Below are 23,059 nucleotides of genomic sequence, written 5' to 3'. Positions count from 1 at the left end.
ATGTATGCTTATAGGGACCATCTCACTGGCAGCAGTACAGCAGAACCCATTCCAGAGGGACCGAACAAAAGCTAAAGCACAAACAAATGTGTCTGTCAGAGCCTTTGAATTTTTCTCAAAAGACAGACAAAGAATATATAGTACAGGAAAAAACACTTCACACAAGTAAGAAATTCAAGTTTCAATATGAAAATGGACACTTCAGTGATAAATTTCAATCCTTAATTTGATTGGGACCACCAGAACCACATGACACAGAAGTGGGATAAAACTGAGGATAAGTAACAACCATTTGATACCAAGTCTGTCAAAGCAAAACAGACCATACTGCCAGCCTTTCTGAGCATGGACTTTGTGCATGTCACCAGCCAAGCTTCACTACTGCAAATTTGTATAAGGAAAAAGAGAAAACCAAATTGTGGGCTGAACCTACCTGCTGAAACCCAGCTTCTGAAGATGAAGTTTGCCTTATTTAATTACCTAGCAGCAGAAATTCAACAAATAAATGCATTTCTTAAACTGACAAATTAGCAGGCTGAGGGAATGCTGTCATTTATTCAGTAGCCAAGGCAAGTCAAAATTAAAAGTTAGCTTTGTTTGCTCTCACTGGTCAGTTTAAAAACACAAATTCAGCCTTCTGACAGGCAATTTTTCAAGGGCTGTTTAATTGCCACCATTTTTCAGCAGTCAGCTTATTTGCAGAATTCCCTGGCACGCCCCAACAGTTCTGTGGTTTGCAGAAGCAAGTGCTTTCAAGATGAGTACCATTCCTCACCTACATAGAAAAATGTGCTTGTAAGTAAAAAAAAAAAAAAAAAAAAAACAACAAACCACCACATAGAGGAGAAGCTGCTCATTGCCAGAGTTCATCTCTTTTTATTCAAACTGGACTGGAAGGTATCACTAACCTTATACTCAAATTAGCATACAGTTGCTTGTTATTTTCAGAGTGCTAAACAAGGAACTCCAGCTTAGGGTAATCACACTTACTTTCATTAATTTCATTTTATCATCTACATGAAAACCCCAGTGACAGCATGGCAATCCTTTATGATCTTTCTGTAAAAGAGATCACTACAGTCACTAAAATAATACAGTCAGAGAGAGAAGAAAATTTCCATAAATGCAAGACAGGACTCATTTTCTCAAGTTTCCTGACTCAGTGCTCCCCTTCCACCTACATGTCTCACCCTAAGCCTGGATTTCCCCCTTGCCCCTGCAGAGATCCCCAGCTCCTGCCCTGCAAGCATCCTGCCAGCAGCTGCACAGCAGCTGAAGCACCACCAGAAGGGACAGATTCTCCGGCTGCCAAGGGCATAAGGAAAGCCTACATCCAGCCTGTGGCTATTTTTTGGGGTGGTTTTGAGAGTTTGCATTCATACAAACCAAGAGAACAGGAAGAAGGCAGAAGTTTCCCCTGCCACCAATAGCAAGACTGCATTTCATTTTGCAGAGATGTAAATGAATTATGGGAACTGCATAAACCTGCTGCTGGGGCGAGTGGAAATTTCTCTTTCTCCTCCTACCCACCACAGTCAACCTACAACTGGGCAAAGAACAGATGATGGAAACTTACATGAGCCATCCAGTAAAAGTGGAACAATGAGAACACATAACTATTCTGGATTATAAGTGCTATAAATACCTCTCACACAGCCCATACCCCTTTGGACAGCAATTCAGGCACAGGACACAGCATGGGACACCAATTCTAATGCATTGGAGTGAAAGCTTTCATGTGGGAAATTCTCAGAATTACTAAAGTTTCACAATCACCACTACAAATGTTGTGTTAAGTGAAGGATAAATCAAGAATTAAGTTTCACACATTAATTGCAGTAGCCAGAACCCAATTCAATAAGCCAAAACCTTTTGCAAAACCGTGCCAATGACTGTGCAGGGTAACTAGCAAAAACCACCCTGACTTTAAAATGACATGAAATTCATGAAGTCAAGATAAAGCCAAGACCAGTTACCAGCCAATTTCAGCTTCTCTTAGATGAACCTCCTTTTCTAGCAGGCAGCAGAGTTTTCTGACACTGAAACAAGTTGGTATTTTTGAAGGCTGGCAGAGTCTTCAGGTTCCAGCTAGCAGCCAGAAACATTCCTTCTTTGGGGATGCCCTTTCCCCCTCAGCACTGGCAGGTCAAGCAACAGCCACCATCACCACTACCCCCCAGTACCCAGGAAAGGCAAAAAATTAAGCATTTTTCAACCACAGAAGGAAGAGAGGCCTTGCCAGCAGCTAAAGGCAGCCCTCTTGATAGAAACAACATCAGTTAAGTATATTAGTGAGCACCAAGACCGCACTGGGCAAAGCTGCTGCTGTGGAGGCTGCACCACAGAGCAGCTCCCAGGACGACACTTCCATCTCTCTAGGCCATCCCACTACAGCACTATGGTCAAGCAGCTGCTCTGCCCCAGCAGGACATACTAAAGAAGACCTCACCAATCCACAGCAGCTCATTTCTTCCAGTGCCATCAGGCCCACAGCATAACCCCACCCCAGGTGACACTCCACACCTTACCTGCAAGCTCCAGGCCAGCTGTTCCTGAGGGAAAAAAAAGATAGGTTCACTACTATTGTGCACCTACCAAATATATCTGCAACTCCCTCTCTTCCCCACCAGTGGATCAGCCTCTCACACAGTCAGCTGGGTCTGCCTCCTCCAAAATCCCCACCTGTGCCCACCCAAACTAGTTTCACCTGCCTTCTCCCCTTCAGAGGCCAGCTAGCAGTGAGGTGGGTCTGTGCCACCTGCGTGCCAGCTCCGTGGGCTGGGGCAGCTTCTGCAGGGCCACCAGGCCTTTTGTAATGCACCACTGTGGTATTCACATACTTTTTGAACAAAGGGAGACATAATTCTCTCTCCCAGGATTTTTCCTGGGGAAGGCAGTGAGAAAGCTCAGAGAGAGAAGAGAAAACACTTCATATGTTTATTTGCTGCTCCTGTTGTTTGGCGCATGTGGAATGTGTTATGGAGATTGTTTACGGAGAGTGATTTGTGAATTGGACACCGAGGAGGGTTGTTTGGATTGATTGACCAATTAGGTCAAAGCTGTGCCATGACTGGCTGGTAAGGGTCGTGGGTATTTCTTTAGCAGTATGATATAGCATTAGTATAGTGTAGTATAATACAGTATAGCTTAATAAAACATTTGTTCAGCCTTCTGAATCTTGGAGTCAGAGCACATTACTCCTGCATCAATGCACCATGAGCTCTCCAGCCTGCACCAGCCCCTGCTAACTGGTACTGGATCTGGGATCACCAAGATGGACAAACAGGCAGATATTGTTCATGAGCTGCTGAATGTTCTGATTTCCTTTCCACGAGTCCTGTTAGGCTTCTCTGCATTTTTCTCCATTCAGCAAGTGGGCTTTTTCCAGGTTGACTGTGTAGCTTTTCTTATACTGATGAACATAACTTGGGCCTTGGATGACACTGCAAGGAGATGTCACTGAGGAATATTGAGAGCCCAAGTGCTGCAAACCAGACCCCAGGTGCTGCCAAGAGTGAGGACCAGAATGCCTGCAGTCCATGTGCACCAAGAGAGGAGAGAGAGGAGTGGGGTCATTCTACCATTAGAGCATGATGGAAATAAAAACTAATACAAGGTTTTTTCCACAAGTATTCATTATCCTGCTTATGTTCTCACTGAGGAAGAGGGATATAATGAGGAGGCAAAGGCAGAAAAGCTAATGGGACCTTTAGCACTTTCATTCATGTCAAAAGAGAGCATTGACAAAATCTCCTGGAGATGTGAGGTTAAGATATGTCATTAATGGAGAGCAAATGGGAGATGTCTCACAGGACAAACCAGAAAACTGGGGAGCAATGGAAGTGGTATAAACTGACTGGGACAAGGGCAAAGTCAGTCAAGAGACTAATAATACTTTTTGAGAGAAGATTTGCGTTCATCAGCAATAAATAGCTAAAGAAGGTTGTGGATCACCATGACCAGTCAATCACTGATATAACTGTAGGTCATGAAAATGTGTTTTTCAAAGTCATCAAAATGGCTAATTCCAATGAAAATAGGGAAGCAGTATGGAATTGCACAGGCCTTTCTGCAAGCCCATGCTTTTTACTACAGACACATTCCATCTTTCCCTTTCTTCGAGCCAGACACAGACGGAGGCCCAGCAGGAGAGGGAAAGCTACCAGAGGAGGAGAGGATTTTTATAACCTTCCAAAAGAGAGGCTGAGAAATTACTTTCTAACAATGCATATCAGCTTAAAGACTACCAAGGGAGAAGAATCATTAAAGCTGGGAATAGGTTTTGGCTCAAGATCAGATAGTCATAAGACTATTACAGATAAATTTCAGCTGGCAATTAAAAGATAGCTCCTAAGCAATGAGAAGCAAGGGGGCTGTAAAAGTCTGCCAGTCAAAAAAAAGTAATACCACTTGCCACAGGTACACAGGCAGACACAGAAAACCTCCCCAGAATCTCACCCACTGTTTTTAACATAAACCCCAGTGCTTTCCCAAAAGGTCTTGGTGAAGAGATTTCCTATAATTAAGGAACTACATTCAGGAAACCCCTTCCAACTCTGCTGTACAAGTCTGGTAATTGCATATCACATAGAAATTATTGGCATTGACAGAGTTACTGAAGCAATTAATTAGTTTACTAGCATCAAGAAACAGTAATCTACTTTTGTACTGCTGTAAGACTGGGAGAGGGGAGGGAAAAGCAAGAAAACGCTTCAAGCTGCTTGCACAGAGGGTACAGACTGTCATCCCTAGGAGTCCACTGGTCACATTCCTGTGGCGCCATCTCAGGTGATGCCTCAGGAGACAAGGCTCAGAGGCATGTCAGGAGTGCAGCACTAGAAGGATATCATGGCAATGTGCCATTCCTTAATAAAAAAGTGGGTGGAGGAGAAGGGAAGCCCTGATTGGCTTGAAATTTGAATTGCAGTGAGCTGTGTGATCATACAGGAGACATGCAATATATGGCAGCCCCACACTGCTGTTTGCTCCAACAAACTGACCAGCCAACATCCACCTGTGGGAATGGACTTCAGCACCTCCTCTGCTTCTGTTGGCACTGTAGACAGACTTGAGAAATGATAAACACAAGCCAGCACTTCAGCTAACAAAGACAGGAATAAAACTAGCAGCGTCCACTTAGGAGAGCAGGGGGTGCAGATGAACTAAAAGGACAGAAGGACAGATTCTGTGAATAGTAGAGCTCTGGTAGCTCCAGGAGGAGATTCCTGAGAAACCTGTGTCTTCTCTGTTTACAAAAGCAACTGCTGTAGCCAGCCATACAAACTTCAGCTGTAATCCCCACAGCATCCTCCAGATACTAGATATCACAGTGGTGGGTACAGTGGGAGAACCTGGGTTTGGATTGTTATCTTCTCAAAGGCTTTTTTGACATTGCCAAAAAAAACTGTGTCTGGGAGGTGCTATTAGACATTATGAGAATTACTGGAACTGCACCACGCACCACTCAGACTGGCTCCCTCCTTTTCTTTACCTCAGTTGCCAAAGGCACAGGCATCCAGGAGCAGCTAAAGCCAGAACCTCTAAAGAAGAAATTATTTTCTGCACAGACACAAGCCTCTGGAATGAGTCTCTGCATGGTTTTTTTAAAAATACATATTTCTGCTTCTGTCTTCTTTACACCTGTCTTTGGGGGGTTTAATTTTATTTATTTTTTTTTACTTTTGGTTTCTATTACTTTTTATTTTATTTATATTTGCATGAGTGATGCAGTGTCTAATGTGTATTATCTCAACTCATAAATCTAACTGGTATCTATGGGAGAGAGTCAGGCTGGAGACAAGCATGAGGAATACCAAAGCTCACATTTTACTCCTACTTGGAATTCAGTATTGACATGGCTTTTGGAAGCAAAGCAAGACATTTCTGCACAACTGGGATGAGGGTTTTACAAAGATTTTTTACAGCCAGCAATTATTTGTTACCCAGAGGAAAATCACAATGAAAAGCATTAAACCAATGAGATGGCAAACAGTGTAAGTTTCCTAAGAGTTCTGAGCATTTAGTGACAGCTTAATTCCTGGGCATTTGGACATCTCCCAGCCTCACTGGGGTCTGTAGCCTGTGTTTGTCTGGTGTGCAGCACAGTCAGGAGTGGTGAGGCGTCATGGTGGAGTCAAGGGAACAGCACAGCCACACTCACAGATGGGGGCCGTTTGAGGTGAGCCACCTCACACCAGCTTTCCTCAGCATCTGGAAATGTCACCTACATCAGTGCCTCCCTCTTGCCTCCACCAGCAGCCTCAGGACTGCACCAGCCAGCAGCTGAAGAAGGAGCACAGCACAGCACACCTGTCCTCCACAGGTGAGAAAAGTTTCTCCAGGTGGGTCACATGAAGTTCATTTTCCAGTGCAAGTACATAGATATTGAAATGTCCCACCTGCTTTAAAGTGACTTAAAAATTGCACTCAGTGAAAGGTTTTGGTTCCTTTAATTTGAAAGTAGGGGAGGGCAAAAAAAAATCCCACACCAGAAAAAGCCAACTAGGTAAGATCCATCTGATACTAGCATTAAGCAAGGCTGAGCTCTTCTATTTCACAGCCCAGAGGCTTTAGCTGCAGGCAGCTTAGTTCAGAGCCATAGCTCATTCCTGTAATAAGTAGTCTCAACTATTTTTGTCCACATGGACATGGAATCATTTCTGCAGTACAAGGTCTGCAAGAACCAGAGAAACCACTGAGCCCTGTGCTGGGCAGCAGCTGTGGGCTGTCCTCCACCCAAGCCTCTGTGGGGGAAAGAGATCCACAGTGGGCTGCCTGCCCAGGGCCATGGCCAGGGACAGGCCCCAGCACCTCTCTCCTGCCTTATGGGTCCCCTTCACTGCACAGGCTGCCCAGGGAAATGGTGGAGTCACCATCCCTGGAGGTGTTGAAAAGACATGTGATACTTAGAGGCATGGCAGAGTGGTGGACTTTGCTGTGTTGGGTTAAGGGTTGGACTCAGAATCATTTCGCTTGGAAATGACCTTTAAGATCACTATGGCAGATTGATCATCAGTCAGGAAGAGTCCCCTGACATGCCTGCTTTGAGGGCACAGCTCTGGGGCAAGGGATAAAGCTAGCTCCTCCCCAAGTCAGCTCTCAGAAGTGGCATGTGCATGCTCAGCTGCACACAGAGCCAGGGCAGTGCTGATCAGCTGGTAACAGACCCCTGAAGTAGCTGAAAGGACCAGGCAGCAGCTTGGCATTTATGACTGGGGGCAGGGACTCAGAAACACACTTGAGAATCTGGTTCTCGAGGTCTAACACAGCAGGTGCCAGCCTTGCATCCAGCCCCAGCTAGAAACTGGTCACTGTGGGAAAAGAGCTTTCACCCAGCACCGAATGCAGCAACCACCTCTGAATACCGTCAGTCAAGGATTTCCCAAAACAAGGGAGAAACACACGGGGTGGAGAAAGCAGTGGATGAGAACTGTTTGAACTTTCGCCCACAGACAGAAGCTGACGTGCAGCAGGAATCATTTATGAAACCGCTGAGTGGAAGGTCAGCACACCGTAGGTTCAATATGGCTGATGTGCATTTGTTTCAGCCTTCCCACCACCCCCACAAACTGAAAATCAAGCATGGAGTTTTTCTTAAGAATCTTTACTTTTTTTTTTCCTTAACTTAAATTATACATCCGAAATACGAGTATAAAACCTTACAATGAAAGATGCTGCTAATTTCTACAAAACAGTCTAAACAATAATGCACTTACATCATTTACACAATTTACCTTCACAATAAAATAGGAGCACTTAGATCACTATTTACATATTGACAGAGGATGTGGCCGTGCAGCCATCCACTTTTGGTGCTGTCTCCTGCTGGAGTACCTCTGGGAGACTTGCCTCTGCAGGGAACAAGCCCTGCCAAGACTTTCCTAGGTGCAGGAACCTGCCCAAAGGGTACCAAACAGACCAAAATGGTGGCAAATACTTGCTTTTTCATCTTAAAGCTGCCACTGTAGCACATAAGCACACATCAATGATCTGTTTAAGGAATTCCCTGATACAGAATTTGCTTTGCTATATTAGGCACTTCATTATACAAGTTATTTATTATGGCTTATGCAAAAGAACTCACTTTCCTCAGGATATGTATTTGCCAGATTCAGTGGGAAACAGAGACACGTGTAAGGGCACACCTTCAGCCAACATTTTGGGTTAGCCAGCATCATGAATTTGGATCACATTACTTTGTATCAGTGATAAAGCAAATACTTTATCAAGACCTGTTCCTTTCAGCATGTCAAGCAGTCGGTGTGTTTTGAAGTTTAGTACATCGGCACTTTTGTGCAAAAACCTTGGCAGCTACAGATCTCCCTCTTCCAGTAAGTTGACTACTTACATCCATGCTGTTCCGTGTGCCATGGGGTGACATATCCCACATATGATTGTCTTAAAAGAGTACACTGTAGGTTGAGGGATTATTTACATATCTTAACATGTAGAAGATAAAGTTGTAACTTACCAAGTAATAAATACAGATCAGAGTACAAGATTGAAATAAAATAAATTAGAATGATTCCCCAAGGGGTTGAATTCTTTCTAAGGCCTGAGCCAAAATGCAAAATAAAAAAAAAAAAACACCTGTTAAGTGATGTATTTCCAATGGTTCAAGAAGGTTTTGGATAGGGCTTCTAATTAGGCACTGTTTGAAAATGAGATGTTTAGCTAAGCTGGTGGGTACCTGAATATATGATCAAATATATGATCAAACAGCAAAACTTACCTCCAAAAGAAGTCTTTTGGGTAAAACTTTTTAGACCAAACATTAATACTGTTTTTATTGGGAAGAACACAGTTCTCAAAGATTGTCTCGACATTAATTCAGCAGCAATGAAATAAGCATACAGTTAAGAACACAACGTATTTGTGAAGCAAATACGTGTTAGTGCACATGATTTTCCAAAAACTTCACTCCGCAGCTACATTTGTGCATATTTCAGAATGCTTCTAACTAGATGGTTAATAAAAATCTTCTCATGACTATAGCTAATTTGCCATTTAAAAAAACTAACTGAAAAACAGTTAGGAGTAACTTACTCAAGAATGATGCCAAATTTCAGGTCTAAATATATCAGAGGACCGAGAAATTTGGAATCCAAGTAAAAATCTTAAAACTTAGGTCTATCAAACTTTAAAAAAGAAAAAAAATATTAAAAGCAGTGAATCTGCTCTCAGAATTGCACACTCACCAGGGTTTGTAAACTCTACATGAAGTCAGTGATGCACCATTCACTGTAAGAGGTATAATGTGGATGCTCTATGCAGAGCAGTACAGATGCTTTTTGGTTGCAGTTTCCTTCACGTCTCCTCCTTCTCCTCCTTGAGGATTAAGCATCTAAAGTAATTCTGTAGCTAAAAGTGTCTCAGAGGAAGAGGCCTGTGTTTACATGGAAGGGGAGGTGACAGGTGTCCATGTGGGTGCCAGCCTGGCATGTGCAGAGGTGTCATACTGGCTATCGGGCAGGTCCGCGGGCGCCGTGCCGTCGTACAGGGGTGAGGCAGAGGAGGCTGCTGTCACTGGGTGGGGCAGAGCTGAGTAGTGTCCCGGAGAGCCACGCAGGAACTGGGAGCTCAGCCCGTTGGACATCCCGCTCGGCTGGGACACTGGTGTGATGGTGCTGTTACTCACAGACCACAGGTTGGGGTACTGACTGGAAGAGGGAAAGGCACAGGTAAAACCAGTTATTAGTGACTCTAGTGCCTGCTGGCAGCTCCTCAGCTCACAACACAGCCCCCAGGCCAGGTCCTTTTGCTGCAAACAGTGACACTCTCTAGGCAGGTCCCAGCCACTGCAAGGCAGGAAGGACCCCCAAGCAGAATTTGTGTTCATGGCACCCCCCCAAATAAACTGAACTTCCCTATTTTCCAACAGATAGGGGGTTAGACTTAAAGGGTGGCAAAAACGCCTCCCTTGAGGTTTCACACTTCCAGTTCTACTGGTTTTATCTCCTGAACAACTCAGTGCAGAAATTGAAACTCCAGGAACTTTGCAACTTCCTAAATATGCATCCTGGAGATCAGACACAGAAAGTGATAGAAGGACCTTTTAACTCCATTAATCTGTGTTCAGGACTAAAATATATGTTCAGCAATACAGTTAACTCATACTGGGTAGTAGAACATATCCCGATTAACAGTTAATAGTCCATGTGCATGGTTTAATGCAAAAATGCTTTCCACAAACAGAATGGTAGGTCTGAATTGCTAAAAGAGATGTCCAAATCTTGTCCCTCTGTAGTTCATAGCAAACATTTTATCACCTCTTCTGCATCTCCTTGAATTTTCAAGCTCAGCTCTAAGGGACTAAATGCAAGCTGAATTTTTGCTAAAGGATTCAAAAGTTTAATTAAGTTTAATAAGTACAAAGAGGAGAAAAGAGTCTTTTTTTAATCATCACAAAATATCAAAGACTTTCACCACATGCACAATCCCATGCTATGCTGGTTAGTGTGGCAATGCTTAAGTAAAGAATTACTGCCCCAACCATGTGCTCCTTCTCCACACTACAGCTCACTGCTCCATCATTTGTAGCAGAATAAAGGTTTATGGAGATGGCTGGGAAAACTGTGACCAGCCAAAATGGAAGGGATAAAGAAAAAAAATTTTAAACACCATTATACATAACAGAGATGAAACTTAAGAGAGCATCCTCAAATTCAATCTATGTTTGTTTAAGTAATTTGCAATCCTTAATTTATCAAATATTGCTGTCACAGGTATCTACATTTCCAGAACCAAAACATAAAAAAAAATCTGTTTCTGCAACCTGTTTTCCTTGTGGACAGTCCTTCTCAGTGCCCCACAGAGTACTAATGTTTCATACCAATGGCCAAAATGACTTCTAATAACCTGGTGACTCTTTACCTCCTCTTTCAGCCTTTTCTTTCTAGAAAGTACCAATATAGGGATTTGAGGGCTTGACTCCTACCTGGAGCTGGTAGCTGTGCCAGTGCTGTGACCCATGGGCAGCATGGCTGTGTGTGTAGTAACCCCCAGAGAAGACCAGTTGTCATGGGACTGCAGCATGGATAGGCAGGCAGAGGAGTTGTCAGCATAGGCTGCTGAGAAAACACACAATCACTTATAAACACCAGAATCAGGCCAAATACCAATCTTGTATTTAAATGCAATGCAGAGGTTTAAACCACCCTTCCCCACAACTACCTTGGAAAAAAAAATAAAACAAAATTACACACAAAAAAACCCAAAGCCAGTAACCAGCTATGTCAAGCTCACACCTTTATTGGCATTGCCCTGACGTGTTGTTTTGCTCCACTCATAACTGCACAATCTTATTTCTGTGAAGGACCTATGGCCAAAAGGCTGACTGCAAGCCAGCTGCTAATCCAACACATGCCATTTTACACAGTCAGTGGGAAAAGGAGGGCTCTTTATTTACATTGTCACCATCTCCATCACCTATGCGGGCCATAACAGTCCGGCAAAGCTGGGTAACAAGGCTGTTACTGGATCATACATCCCAGCTCTGAGCCACCTTGAAATCTGCCTTAGGCACCATCAGGAGTGACTGGACTGTGGCTTAGACTACTTAGCTTGTGACCCAAACTGGCTGGCTCACACAGCAGAGGCACTAGGAAGCTATAAAGGGAATCCCACACAGCCACCCATGGTCAGAAAGAAGCTGCTGTGATAGCTAGCTAAGGGAAGGACGTTTTTTGCTGAGGACAAGAAAGAACACCTGAGAGGTTTTGTTCTTTTATCCCTTTTTACGTCTTGCATCTTGCATTTCCAAGATGCAAGAAAAGTTCACAGAAAACTAGTTTTCCTCTTCAAAATGAACTACAAAGCTACATACAAGATTGGTCAGGCTTCATCTAAAAGCCCATGTATTAATTCTTAATTCAAAATAATAAGTATTTTTTAAATGGGAACCGTCAATATTTATACTGCCTGAAAGCTAAAATTGTTAATCATTCTTCTTTGCCAGAAGAAATTAAAAATAAAAAAAAGGAAAGAAAGAAACAAAAAAAACCCCACTGTTAAAAGTTAAAAGTCCCCTTTTCACCCTCAAGTACCCGGTGCCCGAGATGCTAAGTCTTAAGATATTTGGCTACTTCTGAGCACACCCTTTTTAAAAGCTCTGCAGTTTACTCAGTTCCTTATTGTTCCTATCTATGCACTGGTGGGAGGTTCACAGACAGACACTAACTACAGCCCCAGTTGAGATAAATTAACAAAATCAGGCCCTGAGTTCTGCAGGCACTGGGAACACGCACTCAGCTCAGCAGGGCCCCCCTTTTCCCAGAGCTGCAGCCTGGGGCTTACTTGGCGGGCTGTTCCTGTGCGTGTAGGGGCTGGCGTAGGGCGCGGGCCGGTGGCTCCTCAGCGACGAGTACCTGTCACAGCTGTGGGCAGGGGACAGCGACAGCGGGGCGCCGAACTGCGCGTGAGGATTGGCAGGGGGGCACAGAGCCCCACTGCCAGGAATGAGCCAGCTACCTACTGAGGGGGAGCAAGAGGTCTGTGAGAGGGGTGTGCAGTGCAGCCAAGCAGAGAATCACAGCAACAAGACAAATAACTGAACGGCGAGGAAACGCGCGCTCAGGAAAGGAAACGGAGTTTCAACATAGCTGAAAAATCTGGATCTTTGCAACTTGGATAAATGCTCTTATGAAGGGAAATTAGAAAGCAGCTTGGAAAAAGTCTCATGTCAAGTTAACTTGCTTTTTAAATTACCATTTAATTACAACCACATTAAGGAAACATGGAAATTGTTAAACCCTCCCATGTGTAGGTAGTGCATGCTCAGTAATTGTTAGCATAGTATTCAGTTTTAAATTGCTCTTTGGGGGTCTCAATCTGTAGCTAAGCTCTGAAGTTTCTCAGACTGCTAAGAACTCCTCTTAAAAATTAAGTATTTTCTCTGAAACAAAATAATTCCTGCTGCAAATCAACTCCCCCATCCTTTTTAGGCTGCATTTTGTTGTCAATCTATTAAAACAGAAATCATTAAAACATGAATGCTTTTCAATCACCTGAAATAACTTCTTCAAGCAAATGCCCATAATTTTCTTATGGTACTTAAAACATGAGTACTGTCTCAATAAATTTTATGAAATAAACTTTTGGTCTCCACATCCATGTGAATATTGCTGTCCTTGTACAGAAAGGCAGATGTCTTTTTGGATATAAAGGCAATTCTGCAGGAGTTTATTAAATGGTTTTGAATGCAATAAATCCTAACCACACACAGAGATTAGAGTGTTTATACAAACATCAACATGCATGAACCACAACCACAGAAACTGGTAACATTGCTCTCTCTATAAGCTAATGAGCCAGCTATCAAGCACTGGTCTCAAAGTTTAGCTAAACTTCACACAGAGTAGATGGAAGAAACCAAAGTCATGCTCATGATGCATAACGAAAGGAAACATACACTGTGAATATCCAGACTGCTGGTTGTCCCCCACTTCCTCCATCATGTCTTTGTGATCACTTCTATAAAAGAAACCAGGTTGTATTAGTCAAGAATTTGTCTTCAAAAAGCTATCTATCTTAAAAATCTGCATTTTAGAATTAAGTTAAGAGCTCTCACCTTTCTTTTGCATCAAGAAACGCCTTGGCAAACGGATTGTATTTAATTTTTAAAGCTGTGATCTAAAAACAACAACAAATATCTTTATTCACATGTATCACCATCCATCATCACACTGATATTAGGATTTGAACTAGGACTATCCACTGAAGTTGGTAAAATCACAGATTTTTGAAGACCTAAAAGTAGGCCCATAAAAGCAACTGTGGGCACAAATTAAACAGCTCCTTAAGGCCTGAAGTATTATCAAAGCACTAGGAGTTAGTCTCTCCGCCAAATTTTGAAACACTGAATAGCCTGAGTTCATTGATCATCTAAGGAAACACCTAAGAAAGGTAGTAAACTAAACAGCTATAAAAATCTTCACATTTCAAGCCAGAGCAGATTGGACATCAAAGAAATCTCAGAAAATCTGATAATTACAACTTCATGCAACACACACATGCATTTGGGCTAACAGAAAAAGGGCCACTCCAAAAATGGTGCCCTCAGTCATTTCACTGTGTAGCTCAAAATGATAGCTGTTTTTTCTACCATAGTTGTTTGCCCCCACAGAGTCTTTTAAAAATTACTCCCCATAACGAATCTGCAGTACATATTGAGACAAACAATGCTCAAAACTTTGTTCTATAATTAATTCATAGGGCTTTTACATGCATTAATTTTTATCTTTTATATTTAACTTCAAAGAAAGCATAGGAAGAACTGAAAAACGCAAAAGGAGATCCATTATTTTGCTCTGTAACACGCACGCTTTGCTACTCGAAACCTCCCAGTAGTGGCATCCTGTCTTCCCTGCTGTGCATACCTCCTCGTTCTGGTAGGCTGTCACAGCTATAAACTGGGTTTCTGGGAAGGAATGGCTGGTGATCATCCGCTGCGGGCCACCCACTCGCACGATGTGAATCCGTGGCTCATACTTGTGCAGGGAGTTCAACATGATCTGTGAACAAACAGAGCAGGTGAGCAGTGACGGAGTAGTGGCAGATGCTGCCAGGCACAAAGGGCTCCCAGGTTTTAAAGTATCCATCTTTCCCTCCGAAGTGGTAAAAGCATTAAGTACAAAAAAAGCCTAAAACTGAAGCTGTGAGAGAAGGAAAAGCACAACGAGGACAGACACAACTTCCTGCACAAGTTATCCTCATCCCTGTTACCTGACAAAGCACAAAGCACTCGAAGAGTCATAAATGCATCGATGATAAATCAGCCTTAGAAAGATTCATCTACCACACCACTGACACTAGCAGATACTCAGACCAAAAAGAGATTTCCAAAAAAGAGAACGCGATGAAACATCAAAGCTCCCATCCTCGGTGGAGCGAACAGCCCTCCTGAATGAATGAACTGCGGGGACAGGGAGAAAGAAGGGCGACCCATCCCAGCGCGTTTGGTAAGGAAAGTATGGAAACGAGCAGTAAGGAGAGAGCGAGCCCGCAGGGCTGACCGACAGGTCCCGGTGCCGGCGTTTACCTGCCCGCCGCCGTTGAGCTTGTTGGTGAGTTTGACTTTGCTGAAGGAGACGGGCGCCTTCATCCAGTGGGCGCCGAAGTTGGGCGAGTCGGGGTGGATGTAGACGCAGCTGGGCGCCTGCGGCTCCGGCTTCCCGCCGGGCACCCACTCCCCGTTCACGTACTTCCAGCGGTGCCCGTCGGCCGCCACGAAGTCCAGCAGGAAGGAGTACATGGCGTTGGGGTCCAGCCCCGACACGCTCACCTTCAGCACCGGGAACATCCTCCTGCGGGGCGACACGGAGGCGCGAGGCACGGCGGCGGGAAGCCGCGACCCCCGGCCCCGGGACCCCCTCGCCCCCCGGCAGCGGGGTCGGTAGGCAGCCTGGGTGGCGGGACCCCTCCCTACCTGCCGTTCTTGGTGACGATCATCTCGTTGGTGAGCTCCTTGAAGCGCAGCCACAGGTCGCTGTCCTCCAGCGCGACGCGCAGCTCCCGCTCCGTGGGGTCCCCCTTCTCGCTGCCCGCCTGCAGCTCGCTCTCCACGGCGCTCAGCAGGTGGTCCACGCGGTACTGCGGGGGCTTGCCCGCGCCCTCCGCGCCGGGGGAGCTCATCCCGGCCCCAACCCCGCGCCCGCCCGCGGGGCCGCTCGCTGGCACGGCCGCACCAAACCGAGCCGGGCCGGGCCCGGGCCGCCTCCCCGCGCCCTCAGCGGCCGGGCCGCTGTTATAGCCCGCCATAAACGCCCCCCCGGTGACATCAGCGCGCCGGCGGGGGGGCCGCGCTGATTGGCGGGCGGCGCCTTTGATGGGCGCGGGCGGCGCTGCCCATTGGCCGCCCGCGGCCATATCAGAACGGGGCCCGCGGGAGCCTGTGATGTTAATTGCGGCCCGCGGGATTAAACGCGGCTATTTTATGTAAATCTGCCCCCAAATGTTTGCACCTCTATCAAAGCCGCCGGGGCCGGGGCTCCGGCAGCCGCGGAGGAAATGGCCCATCTCGGCAACAGCCTCACAACCGGCCAGCGCGGCACCCTCCCGCCTCCCGGCGCTGCGAGACCCCCGGTCCGCTTCCAGGCGCGCAGTCCTGGACGGGAGGCGCTCCCGCCGCGGATTCATATTTAGGGGAAAAAACGGGAAGTCCTCTTCTCCAGGCGGCCGCAAGCTGACAGCAGCAGCACGCCGCCCCGCACGCCGCTTTCCCCCGCACCTGTCCCTGCCCCCTCGGCGGAAACTTCTGCTGCAGGGAAGGGTGCAGCTGGCAGCGACAAACCTTGCGGGAAAAATCAGCTAGGGATCTGGAACCGCGCTCTACAGCGGCTGCACAAACCTGGCACTGCACGGGCGCTCCCCGCTTTTAGCGAGCCCGTGAGCCCGCCCATGGGAAAAGTGGCAGAGTTTGCCTCTCTGCAGCAGCACAGGCAGTGCCTTCGCAGCCGAGATGCTCGACGGCGATGGTTTCGAGCCGTCCCGCCTAAGTAATTTTTTAAAAATCTGAAAATCAGATCGATAGCCACCCGCCATCCCACCTAAATAAAAACATACTTCTGAAAAACAGACCGATAGTTGAAGGCTGTGTTTCGTGTAGGAAGGAGAAACTCCCGCGAGTTCCTGCGGGCAAGAGGGGAGAAACTCGTGGGTGAAACTTTGCAACGGGATGAATTTATTTTAAAGTTATTTGACAAAAAAACAAGGGCCGGGACGAGGGAAAAGAGAGGTGCTCTGAAGCACTCCCGCCGGCCGGTGTTGTAATAGTTTGCATTCTCCGGAGCTGCGACGGTCTGTGGTGTGAGGGAAGTTTATTACCTTTCCGTGAGAATCCCTGGATAGAGGGCGAGGGGGAGAGAGGTGACAATGAGCAGGAAATAGTTCAATGGGGTCTCTTTAAACAATAACAAGTTCTTTAAACGGGAGCAAAGGAGAGGGAAAAAGAAGCGGAGCGGTGTAAAAATCAGAGTTGTTTTTAAAACAGGCATCTCCTCTTCTCCAAACACCGCGCACCATCGCTGCCGGGATTTTTCAAATTTTAGGAGAAGGTGCCCGGAATACACTGTCAAACTGCATGGCAGCAGAAGGAACTGGAAGTCAGGGCTGCCAGGGGAAGAGGTACGCTGAAGGTCCCTTTGGCGGGATGCAGACGGTGTCTCAGTCCTTTTTGGTTTAGTAACTTCGTCTTAGGGCTGTATTTTCATTACACAGCACCATCACTCACTTACTCAACTCCGCAGAGCTTTTATTCCCCTTCAATCTGACAAGCCGAATTCCTTGAGCCACCTCTCTTCAACCACTGTGCAGAAACAGGAGAAAAAAATGTTATCCCTTCAGATTAATTCTTGCTTTTAAGTTTCTTAAAGCTCTTTCTGCCTGAGCACCTACTGCCTGCTTTTTGTCCTCTTCGGAAGGGGAAAGCAGCATTTGCAAAGAAATTACGGGCAAAGTTTACTAAGTCGATACTTGGTCTCTGCTAGCCATAGTGGGAGATGATCTTTTCGCTATCAGGTGTTTATTTCACTGAAGGTGCTCCGGTCTAAACAAGCAACCACGACCTGGCAAAACCCACGAACGCTCAAACCCCGCATGAGCATGGCCCGCTGGCCCTCGGGTGGGCTGGCAGCCCCAGCTTTGGGTTTGTGCTTTCAAGGCGACATTTCGAACATCTCAGTCCTGAAAAAGCCGAGTGCCAGGAGAGGCTAGCCCCGAAGAAGGACTCGCACAGACTGCTCCCCGCTCCCTGCAGGTGACAGGGAGAGACGGGACTTTTCAGCCCTTGCAGAAGTCGCGTCACTTTTAGGGTACGGTCCGCGGGGAAGGGGGGAGGGGAAAGGGGACAAGAGCAGTGGAGGTGGTGGGGGTAGTGGTGGTGGGTCCTGTCTTGCCTCAGCTTTTCCTCAGCTCGACGCCCCCTGACAATGAACGTGTTGAAGAGCCGAAAGCAGCAGGAACAGCCGGAATTGAAACCGACGGAGCGGTTTTGGTGGAATACGAACTGTTCTGAAACTGTATAAATCAAATAATGAAAGACGATCTAGAATTGTATTTCTGTGACCTGAGCTTTTAAAACACCATTTAATTCTTCCAGATGGATGCTTCAAGGAAGGACCAATCCCTCTATATATACATACACTCAATGAATGAGAAGCCCTTCGGCAGCAGACACTTACCTATATGGTTAATATTTTTTGCACTGATCGCTCTCTTTAGGCAGAGAGAGGAGAGTTGAAGTTCACCTTGATTTGATAGCTATCACATTTTACTTAATACTTAGCAAATGAGTGAGCAGTTCATCCCATACATCCCAGAATGTATGCTCTCCAATTTAGCTAGTCTTTTTAAAAAAAAAGTCTTTCCAGTTTTCAATTTTGAAATGACTATTAAAAAAAATTTTCCAGGAGTTATGTGTCATCTCTGTAATGCCATAAAAAACCATAAAAATAAAAACAACCTAACAACCGCTCCAAAAGAACCAAGAGACCCAAACCATGGAGTTTTCCCTCAGCTTGGATTCCCGTCGTCTTTATTTTATTTCCTCCCCCCTCTTTCTGATCTTAATTGCACTTTGGTTCTCAGGAGAGAGGACTCCCCACTTCCACAATCTTTTCAGCGGGAGCTGCAGTGCATGACAGTTTACAGCCAAAAAACTTCCTCCAGCCGAACAGCTATAAAGATTCCCGATTTATAGCAATACTTTCCCTCCTGCATGGGAAGATTAGTAGCCTCCAGCTGTTACTTCGTGTTCAGAAGGCTTGTCCGTCATTCCCTACCTTATTCCCCGGGACACGGCGAATCCCCAGACACCTTCCCAGCGGGAACCAGCCCGTCCCTGCGGTCCCAGGGTACCAGCTGCCCCTCTGCAGCTTTAACCGCCTGAGGATGCCGTGCGAAAATGCCAGAGTGTGTTTAAGTATTGGAGCTATTTGTTTAAATATCTTTCAGCTTGCAGTTTTGGGGTTGGACACGCGCGATTAGCGCCACATTTGGTGCCAGATCCGTGTCCCTCCTTGACACCCCCCGCATCCACTTCCCGCAGCAGCACCGGGTGGGACCAGTACCCATTGAGCCCGGGGATGAAACCCACCTTCCAAAGGTCAAAACTTCCCACTTCTAATTCGCTGAAGAGCAAACACCTGCCTTCCCACCACCTGGGTTTTTTCCCCCCTTTTTCCCATTAAGAAAAATGAACATTCATCATTATATATGGGTAACCGAGATGTACAGTGCTACTTGTCAGCTGCTTTTTCCTGGACACTGGGGAGGAATGTCCTACTGATACTACTATTGAGGTATTGATGTGCATTTAAATGCCATTTTTCTAGGCAGGTTCTGGATCTTGTTTAACCTGGCATATAATTTTTCCTATAGATAAGATTTACACAAAACCTAAAATTGTGTTGGAAGAGCTCCTAATAAGAACACATTGCTTTGTAACTCCAGCTTGCTAAGATATACTTATATAGGACAGGATAGCCTGTGAAAACATAGCAGTTTTGTCCCTATTAATGTGGGTATTAAGACCCTGGGATAAGTATGTTTCAGGATCTCCACTTTTTAGTATTTAACAGAACTTATTTTCTCCACAGGTTTCGATGCAAACAAGTTTTTGAGAAACATTTTCTTTTTCAAGCAGTCTGAGCAGAGCACAGCATGTTGATGTTGGTTTGTTTTGCTTTCCCCCTTCAGCATTTGGGAGGGCAAGGCAAAGGCAGAGTGCCATCCTGCATTTTTGGAAGGTGGCAAAACTCCCGTTGACTTAGTCAGATCTCTGCTTGAGTACTGCTAAGTGCCCTCTCCAGCTCAAATGCTCAGATCCTGAGGTTTCCCTCATGAAAGTCAATGACCAAACTTCCAGCGGCTTCAGCGCCTGTTGCACTAGACAGCACCAACGGGGAAAACCAACAAAATAAACTGGAACTCCCAGGAAAGTCCTTCAGAGGGTGTCTGGCCCAAAGAAAGGTGAAATCAGCAAACGTGGGAGTAGAATATCTTGACCTAGAATACCTTTTTCAGTATCTTAGCAATATTGTTTAGATGACTAGAGCTATTTAAACCGAGTTTTCCTGTATCAACTAGTGGGAACAAGGAGATGACACAAACAAAAGCCACCCACCACTCCTAACAGGCCGTTTCATTGAAAGCTGCAAAGAGGAACAGGCACGACAGGGACTGCAGGGGATACAGAGAGTAGTAGAATAATAGATACTGCATTATCCTGCCTAAAGGGTAAATTTAAAAAATTCCAACCAAGCAAAAACGAAAACAACAAAAAAAAACCCCAAAAAGCAAGCAAGCAAGCAAACAAACAAACCAAAACAACAACAGCAAAAAACCCAAACATGCAAACAAACAAAAAAACCCCCAACACAACAAACCCCCAAACCCACACTGAAGACATATTCTGCTTCAAAAAGGGACCCTAGAAATCTGAGGACAGAAAGTACTAGTGTTATCATAACTGTCCTAGCAGGAGTCCTGTTGGGAGACCCTACCCTAAACAACACCTTTTCTTATACTTCAATCCATATAGTTCCCCAAGGTCACGAATGTAAATTCAGCTTTCCTTGCTGAGATATGCTGGAGGAGGTTAAAAAGCTAGTGTTCAGGTCTTAAGGACAAAAGTCCTCAGATTTGCTGGCATTAATGACCAAAACAGACTGGAAATATTCATCTTTTCCCTAAGCATATGCCTCTATTTATAAAAATATGCAGTGCCAAGAATCAAACTTTCTTTCACATTTCTTTTAATATCAATAAAAAGATTTGAGGAATTTGTAAATCTATAATTTTTCCTCTACTTTGAACACTTCATGAAGATTACTGTAAGGCTCAAAACAAACTGGGTGCTTCATGGCTAGACAATCTTAATATCTCAACATAAAGAGATACAACTGCTAATCTGTAACTGAGAATTTTAAAAACCAAATCAATCTCTTTTCCATTGTTTTGTGAGGATTTTTTCCTGCTCCTTTACTGTAAAGTGGGTTTTTTTTCCTTTTCCTCACTAGTCCCCATGAAAGGCAAATACACAATGTTAATGAGCACTATTTTGTATTTTATAAGTAAGGATAAGATTTGTAGTATTCATCTCTCAATTTTGTCTAAATCTAGATTATCTCATGCTTTGGAATTAGTAATTGGCTTGAATGTGGCCTTGAAGCTTACAGCCCTTCCTGAACTCTTTACAGCCAAGATTATTTCCCAATTTCTTGCTCTGGGTAACTCCCTCATCCTTATGAACTAAAAGAATTTGGACAGCTTCAGCAGTGAGGGGTTACTGGAAAAAAATTCTTTGCCTCTCATCAGCAAGGAAGCTCTCAGATAGAAAACTGTTTTCTTTATCTCATTTGAGATAACTTCCACTGACTGACAACAACAGTTTTGTATAAATGATGCTGTTTTCATCACGTTGGTGCAGCAGATTCAGAGGAAAGGACAAAACTTAACTGAGTTAAGTCTTCTTGAACTCACATGTAGCATGCTCTTATATCAACTGAGCCACTTTCTATGTCCTTCCACTGTACCCTTTTTTACACTGCTCTGAACACAATTAATTTATTTCTTCCGAGCTGTATGTGACATACCTCTGTTCTCTATACCTAACTCTTCATCTTACCCACACTCGCTTCACCAACAAGGTCTTCTCCACATCTAACTATTTTCATATTATTACTTTTAAGGAAGTGAAATATTCACAAATTGATTAAGCCACCACCATATTTCCCTGCTAATCTTTTTCCCATTCTGGGCACAGCACTCATGTTGCACACCATGCTGGACAGGTCTGTTCAGAGGGAAAACACATGGGAGAAGGACTCCACAGAGCAGAAGAACAGGACAGCCATACCAACAACAAGTTAAATCAAATTTAAATCTGGACAAAGAATAAATAAGTGAGGCAACATTCATTGGAAAGTGGTAATTGCAGAGAAATCAGAAGCTGCTGTCACCACAGCTCCTTAAAGAAGCTCCTGTTGGTCTTCTCAAAGACACAACGGGCAAAACTGATGCCAGCTTCTGCCTGACACACAGGGCTCAGACCTGGAGAGCACCTTCTGGGACCTACAGACATGCCTGTGGTTCTGTGCTTGTGGCTCCATGAGGAATGAAGAATGTTTTGCCAACTTCAGCCTTTTTGCGTTAACCAGACCCATCAAGCTCTGACGAACACAAATGTTCCTTACGGTTTCCTGGTTTGAATTCAGCCAAGGTTCTCTTGACTGAGTCTTGGCCACTTCTTTTGGCCTTATGCCACCTAACAGGTTTAGATATGGGAAAATGATTGATACAATGTACAGCACAAGTGTTTTAATGACAGGAGAGCTGATTCTGGGCTGTACTAACTCACTGTCCCACTTCAGGCAAGTCTTCAGGATCTCATTTTAGCAACCTTCAGAGTGAAAATATTACATAGAAAGTTTCATTGCTCGTATCCCAGCCTTATTTTCTCTAGAACTATTTTTATTGCAAGCAAGCATCTAATAGGCTAATAATACATAATGAAGAGTAATTACATGTCAAAACAAAAATTCACAATCTTTGATGTCTGGTAATGCAAATTCAGTTTGATTTTCTAATGTTTCTGGAGCACTGGTGTTTATATCAAAGTGCTCATTTTAGTACACTTAGTTCCACTATGCTGTAGACATTGGTTCATTTTGCACATTAAATTTGTTAAAAAACCCAAAACCCCCCCAAAAAACCACCCCAATACAAAACCACACAACAAAAAAAGGACAAACAACAAAAAACCTCCAAACCAGTAAAAAGGAATCATGTAAGCCCTACCTTTTTATCTAGCAATCTGTGCTGTCAGTACCCCGTGCAGGTACAACAGAGATGATGAATAAGGAGCAAATGACAAATGTGTGGGGACATTTTACAACATGTAAAACCACCACTGCCTGTGCCATAGGAGGCAGTGCCAGGAATGCCCTGGGAACACTGCAGAAATGTGAGTATCTCCATTCAATCATGGACTTTCCACTTACATCCCTGCTAATGCAGTACATTAATAAACTTGCAGACATGTTGCAAACATTCAGTGACCTTC

The 23,059-nt window shown here is 44.8% G+C and overlaps 1 protein-coding gene across 2 annotated transcripts; it reads right to left on the bottom strand.

Annotated features, from left to right (window-relative positions):
• Positions 1-7,644: 7,644 nt before the first annotated feature.
• TBXT (T-box transcription factor T) lies at positions 7,645-15,754 on the bottom strand. Of its 2 annotated transcripts, none has more exons than XM_038134069.1 (8): positions 15,425-15,754; positions 15,038-15,302; positions 14,376-14,510; positions 13,568-13,629; positions 13,409-13,470; positions 12,295-12,471; positions 10,937-11,069; positions 7,645-9,659 (listed from the first exon to the last, which is right to left on the bottom strand). In XM_038134069.1, exons 1-8 carry the CDS (start codon positions 15,628-15,630, stop codon positions 9,392-9,394), a joined length of 1,308 nt encoding a protein of 435 aa, XP_037989997.1. In that variant the 5' UTR covers positions 15,631-15,754; the 3' UTR covers positions 7,645-9,391. The 2 variants fall into 2 exon arrangements, with proteins under 2 accessions (XP_037989997.1, XP_037989998.1); XM_038134070.1 differs by having other exon boundaries at positions 10,937-11,066.
• Between the last annotated feature and the right edge of the window lie 7,305 nt (positions 15,755-23,059).

The sequence above is a fragment of the Motacilla alba genome, chromosome 3 (assembly GCF_015832195.1).
Source record: "Motacilla alba alba isolate MOTALB_02 chromosome 3, Motacilla_alba_V1.0_pri, whole genome shotgun sequence".
NCBI lineage: Eukaryota > Metazoa > Chordata > Aves > Passeriformes > Motacillidae > Motacilla > Motacilla alba.
Note: the sequence above shows the minus strand (reverse complement) of the source record. Positions and strands in the feature narration are given on the sequence as shown.

Bases quoted from the DNA above. Each gene is read 5' to 3' on its own strand.
- TBXT (XM_038134069.1), bottom strand. From the start codon at position 15,630: ATGAGCTCCCCCGGCGCGGAGGGCGCGGGCAAGCCCCCGCAGTACCGC. The intron at 15,303-15,424 runs GTAGGGAGGGGT...GTCGCCCCGCAG, and splicing joins ATCGTCACCAAGAACGGCAG to GAGGATGTTCCCGGTGCTGA. The intron at 14,511-15,037 runs GTAAACGCCGGC...GTTTGTTCACAG, and splicing joins AGCTCAACGGCGGCGGGCAG to ATCATGTTGAACTCCCTGCA.